Source organism: Neoarius graeffei, chromosome 25, assembly GCF_027579695.1.
Source record: "Neoarius graeffei isolate fNeoGra1 chromosome 25, fNeoGra1.pri, whole genome shotgun sequence".
Lineage (NCBI taxonomy): Eukaryota > Metazoa > Chordata > Actinopteri > Siluriformes > Ariidae > Neoarius > Neoarius graeffei.
The window spans coordinates 36242944-36248943 of NC_083593.1; the positions used below are offsets into that span (position 1 = coordinate 36242944).

Consider the following 6000-nt stretch of genomic DNA (forward strand, 5'->3'; position numbering starts at 1 on the left):
TAGACCTTTAACACTTTATACAAATTTGAGAAAATGTTGCACATACTGTATGTCTCGAAGAAAGTACCAGAAATTGGGAAGTTGCTCAAACGGTCAGTACATGGCTATAACTGTCAGTGTGTCAGGTTTTTCTTTTTTTTTTTGTGCACGTGTGTGTAATAGTTAGAGGAGCAGCTTTGGGACAAAAAAAAAAAGTCGCCAGTTTGATTCCCTGGACCAGCAGGACTGGCTGAAGTGCCCTTGAGCAAGGCACCTCACCCCCCCCAATTGCTCTGGGTAGATTGTACGTCACTCTGGATAAGAGCATCTGCTAAACACCTGTAAAGCCTTGGTCACAACCGGACGTACGATTTTTTGGCCATGCGATTTTTGGTGTTTCCCCAAATCGCTGCATTTTTTTTTTGTTCGTGGAGAAAGACGCACGTTGGCCGCAAGTTTGTCTTGCAACCTGAAAAAAAACGTAAGCGCCCGTAGAGTTTGTTTGACATGACAAAGAACCTCTGCGGCCGGTCTGCGGCTCGAAAATCAGCACGTCACATGCGCGCCCTCCGTGCGTTTCTTGCGTTTTTTGCATGTAGACCGGCCGTAGGAGCACGTACGGCCGGTTGTGACCAAGGCTTAATGTAGAAACGTGCATATGCACACACACAAATATAGTCACTGGATATGAGCAATCGCACGCTCTGATTGGCTACTCTACTACTAGGCTAATCAGCTTATATACCGTGAGTAGAGAAAAACAAAATGGCGGAGCGTGTTGCTGAACCAACCAAGGATGAAATAAAAACTACTCAAAAACAAAACCCCAAAAAAATACAAAAAAAAAAAAAAAGAGGCAACAAAATATGGAATGAGAAGTATTTGATGGTAAGAACATATTTTTTTCTCCCCCAAGAATTATTAAAGCAGCATTTTTCACAAATTGCTACTGTCATTTCACCAGTTTGTGTATATTTTAACTGGAAATAATTGTCAAACATTTTGTATAAAGTTATATGAGGAAAAAATTTAGAAATAAATTAAAAAAGCTTCGTTTCTCAAAATCCAGTGAATGAGTGGAATAACTTATTCTATCCACAATCTCATCATACATGACTCATAGCCAACTTGGTGCTACGTGCCTCGTCGGCCATCAGCTCATGTACGATTTGATTTTGTGGAATAACAAACATAGGGTGTTTCAAAAAAATTTGATATCATTTCACAATCGAATAACTTTGCCAATTCTCGTTCAACTGACTCAAATTTTAACACCATGTGTGGACACAGGTCAAAATTTTATGCTTAATGTTTTTTGTTTTCATCTTTTTAGGTATAGAAATGCCATTCACTGGAAAAGAAAAGGTGGTGTTGTGTGTTAGAGCGCGCTCGAACAAGACTGTGCAGCGTGCGTTTATGAGAGAATTCTCTAAAAATGCACCAACTGCAATGCAGATTTGGACACAGCACAAAAAGTTCAAAGAGGAAGGCTGGGTTAGGGTTGGGGTTAGGCGCGCATATTGAAAATCTGTGAAAATCATTCATGGAATCCACATACCTCTGAATTTCTGATTCAAATTTTGAGGAATAAATCTGATATTGCTCAACATTAAGCCTGTTCAGTTTCAATTGCCTAGACTATGTAGTTTCTGGGATATTTACATCTCAAATCATATCAAATTTTCTGAAACACCGTGTGTGTGTGTGTGTGTGTGTGTGTGTGTGTGTATTATATATCACACATACAGAAAATCTGAGCGCATAGCTTTCAGATGTGTATAAATAGATTACACTGAAATAAATATTTTAGTGTAATCTACAATACACGTTTTTTTTCCACAAATACCATCACCATTATTCCCTTAATGCTCGTATTAATACTGTGACAAAAGTCATTTGTTTCTATTCATGACAAATTGTGTGACCCTTCATGAAACTACATTACATAACCAAAAGTTTGTGGACACCTGACCCTCACACTGATGTGTGCTTATTGAACGTCCCGTTCCAGATTTAGTCCCCCTGTGCTGTTACAATAATCTCCACACTTCTGGGACGTGTGGTCATGCAGCCACAAGAGCATTACTGAGCTCAAGCACTGATGTTTGGTGATGAGGCCTGGGGTGCGGTCAGCGTTCCAGTTCATCCCAAAGGTGTTCCGTAGGGTTGAGGTCACGACTCTGCGAAGGTCACTCGAGTTCTTCTACACAAACCATATATTATGTTCAGAGGGGCACTGTCGTGCTGGAACGACTTTGGGCCTTGAGATCCAGTACAGGGATCTCTACATTTACAGGATTTCCATCCTGTAGATGTTTTTACAGGATGGAAAGACATCCTATATGGGGTCAGGTGGCGAGAAACTTTTTGGAGTCAGAGAAAGAAAGAAAGACAGAAAGAAAGAGTTCTTCTACACAAACCATCTCATTATGTTCAGAGGCGCACTGTCGTGCTGGAACGACTTTGGGCCTTGAGATCCAGTCCAGGGAAATTGTAAATGTTTTTACAGCATGGAAAGACATCCTATATGGGTCAAGTGGCGAGAAACTTTTTGGAGTCAGAGAAAGAGAGAGAGAGAAAGAAAGAGCGAGCTCTTCTACACAAACTCTCATTATGTTCAGAGGGGCACTGATCCAGTACAGGGATCTCTACATTTACAGGATTTCCATCCTGTAAATGTTTTTACAGGATGGAAAGACATCCTATATGGGGTCAGATGGCGAGAAACTTTTTGGAGTCAGAGAAAGAAAGAAAGAAAGAAAGAAAGAAAGAAAGAAAGTTCTTCTACACAAACCATCTCATTATGTTCACAGGGGCACTGTCGTGCTGGAACGACTTTGGGCCTTGAGATCCAGTCCAGGGAAATTGTAAATGTTTTTACAGGATGGAAAGACATTCTATATGAGGTCAGGTGTCGAGAAACTTTTTGGAGTAAGAAGAGACAGAAATAAAGAAGAGACAAAGAAATACAGAAAGAAAAAGAAAGAAATACAGGAGACAAAGAAATGAAGAGAGACAGAAAAATAAAGGAGACAAAGGAGAGAGAGAGAGAGAGAGAGAGAGAGAGAGAGAGAGGGGTGGCCAGATTGGTGACTGCACTGCAATGCTGAGCTGATTTGATGTTTTAGGAGCTTAATGCAAAAGTTGTTTTTTTTTTTAAAGGCAGTGCAAATCTGGCAACCTTGCAGCTGAGACCTATAGTCGGGTTATACCAGCAGTGCTGGGAACAGCTGTGATCTCTCTCACCTTATCCAGCTCATCATGCAGTTCAGACAGGGTGGGTCTGATGAGTTTCTCGCCCAGTGGTGCCGCAGTCTGCCGGTAGAAGTCGATCTTGGGCACGGCGTCGATGGTGTTGTGGCCGAAGGTGCGCAGGTAGTAGGTGTTGGTGTGCGTGTCGTAGTGGTGGTGCTGCTGGCCGCCGGTGGAGGAGTGAATGCTGCCTTCACTCAGTGCCGTGTCGCCGTTCTGCAGGCCGTCACCGGGAGCCGCGTCCGGACTCGGGGCCCCGCCGGCGTCCGCGAAGTTCACCACGCGGAAGCGGCCCTTCGCCTCTTCATCAGCGCGCGCTCTGCCGGTGTCCTCATCCTCCGCGTGCGGGGACGGAGCGCCGGTCTGATCGCTGCTGCCGGCCGCCTCGGCTACCAGATCGACCTGAAAGCGGCTCTGACTCGGGGTCGGACCGGACGCTGCTTTGTCGCTGTTCGAGCTCAGGAAGTCCATCTCCTGCTGCGGGGCTTGTGCCGGTGTCGGAGAGGAGGAGCCGGGCAGCGCGGACATGGCTACCGGGCCCGGGGGAATGCGGGGATGCTGCCACGCGCTTCGCTTTTATCACTAGAGGCAGCTCGCGCGCGCGCGCGCTCACTACTAACGTACAGAGTGAACGGAAAGACTCGTCCGGTTTCCGCTCGCGGGTTCAGTCAGTCAGTCAGTCAGGCTGTGACTTCACACAAATCCAGATTACCGAACCCGCGAGGGAGGCATGAGCTCGTGTTTAACGGAGCGCCGCTGAGGTACCGGATGCGGTTCGGAGTGATGATCTGATCGCTAGCTAGCTGCGCGTGATGCTCGAGCGACCTTGTGCCAACTCCGCCTTCTGCTTTCACTGCTATATACACGCGCGCGCTCTCACAACTCTCTCACACACACACTGCAATACGGCATCGCTTCAGGGGCGGGATGACAGCAAGTCTCGCGAGATTTCCGGTAGGTAGCGTGTTCAGGGTGGAGGCTACAGCAGTGTGAAGCGACTGAATGGAGAGCTCAGGCAGTCTTGGAGATTTTTCAAGTGTTGGTCATAAAAAAAAATTTATTTTTGTTTAATGGACTGAATTCGACAAATTTTATTAGTTTTTTTTTAAATAGAACAATTCATGAATTTCAAAGGCGGGACGGTGGTGTAGTGGTTAGCGCTGTCGCTTCACAGCAAGGAGATCCCGGGTTCGAGCCCAGCAGCCAACGAGGGCTTTTCTGTGCAGAGTTTGCATGTTCTTTCCATATCCGCATGGGTGTGCTCCGGTTTCCCCTACAGTCCAAAGACATGCAGGTTAGGTTAACTGGTGACTCTAAATTGACCGTAGGTGTGAATGGTTGTCTGTGTCTATGTGTCAGCCCTGCGATGACCTGGCAACTTGTCCAGGGTGTACCCCGCCTTTCGCCCGTAGTCAGCGGGGATAGGCTCCAGCTTGCCTGCGACCCTGTAGAACAGGATAAAGCAGTTAGAGATAATGAGATGAGATGAGACAGTGGTGTAGTGGTTAGCACTGTCGCCTCACAGCAAGAAGGTTTTGGGTTCGAGCCCAGTGGCCGGCGAGGGCCTTTCTGTGCGGAGTTTGCATGTTCTCCCCGTGTCCGCGTGGGTTTCCTCCGGGTGCTCCGGTTTCCCCCACAGTCCAAAGACATGCAGGTTAGGTTAACTGGTGACTCTAAATTGACCGTAGGTGTGAATGTGAGTGTGAATGGTTGTCTGTGTCTATGTGTCGGCCCTGTGATGACCTGGCGACTTGTCCAGGGTGTACTCCGCCTTTCGCTCGTAGTCAGCTGGGATAGGCTCCAGCTTGCCTGCGACCCTGTAGAACAGGATAAAGCAGTTAGAGATAATGAGATGAGATGAGACAGTGGTGTAGTGGTTTGCACTGTCGCCTCACAGCAAGAAGGTTCTGGGTTTGAGCCCAGTGGCCGGCGAGGGTCTTTCTGTGTGGTGTTTGCATGTTCTTTCCGTGTCTGTGCGGGTTTCCTCCAGGTGCTCCGGTTTCCCCCACAGTCCAAAGACATGCAGGTTAGGTTAATTGGTGGCTCTAAATTGACCGTAGGTGTGAATGGTTGTGTGTCTCTATGTGTCAGCCCTGTGATGGCCTGGCGACTTGTCCAGGGTGTGCCCCGCCTCTCACCCATAGTCAGCTGGGATAGGCTCCAGCTTGCCTGCAACCCTGTAGAACAGGATAAGCAGCTGCAGATAATGGATGGATGGAATTAATGAATTTTGAAGGTGGCACGGTGGTGTAGTGGTTAGCACTGTCACCTCACAGCAAGAAGGTTCTGGGCTCGAGCCCAGCGGCCAACGAGGGCCTTTCTGTGTGGAGTTTACATGTTCTCCCTGTGTCTGTGTCGGTTTCACCTACAGTCCAAAGACATGCAGGTTAGGTTAACTGGTGACTCTAAATTGACCGTAGGTGTGAATGTGAGTGTGAATGGTTGGTTGTCTGCATCAGCCCTGCAATGATATGGCAACTTGTCCAGGGTGTACCCCGCCTCTCGCCCATAGTCAGCTGGGATAGGCTCCAGCTTGTCTGCGACCCTGTAGAACAGGATAAGCAGCTACAGATAATGGATGGATGGATGAATTTCGAGCCACGTGGCACTAAATTTTTTTCCTGCTTCACCATGAACAAATTCAAGATACTACGTCATGCATCACATGGTGGGCTTTCCCGTTCGTGCAAAGATACAAATTTGAAACAGAAGAGAAAAATGGAAGACATGTGGAGTGTGCGAATGTAACGTGAAAGACCGACTACAGTA

At 47.1% G+C, this 6000-nt stretch overlaps 1 protein-coding gene across 1 annotated transcript in view; it reads right to left on the reverse strand.

Moving 5' to 3' along the window:
• slc12a2 (solute carrier family 12 member 2) overlaps positions 1–4135 on the reverse strand; it is a 170508-nt gene extending 166373 nt beyond the window's left edge. Inside the window, exon 1 of the mRNA XM_060908373.1 lies at positions 3226–4135. Coding sequence (XP_060764356.1) covers positions 3226–3759 — 534 coding nt within the window. The 5' untranslated portion in view covers positions 3760–4135. The remainder of the gene's footprint in view (positions 1–3225) is intronic.
• Positions 4136–6000: the final 1865 nt, after the last annotated feature.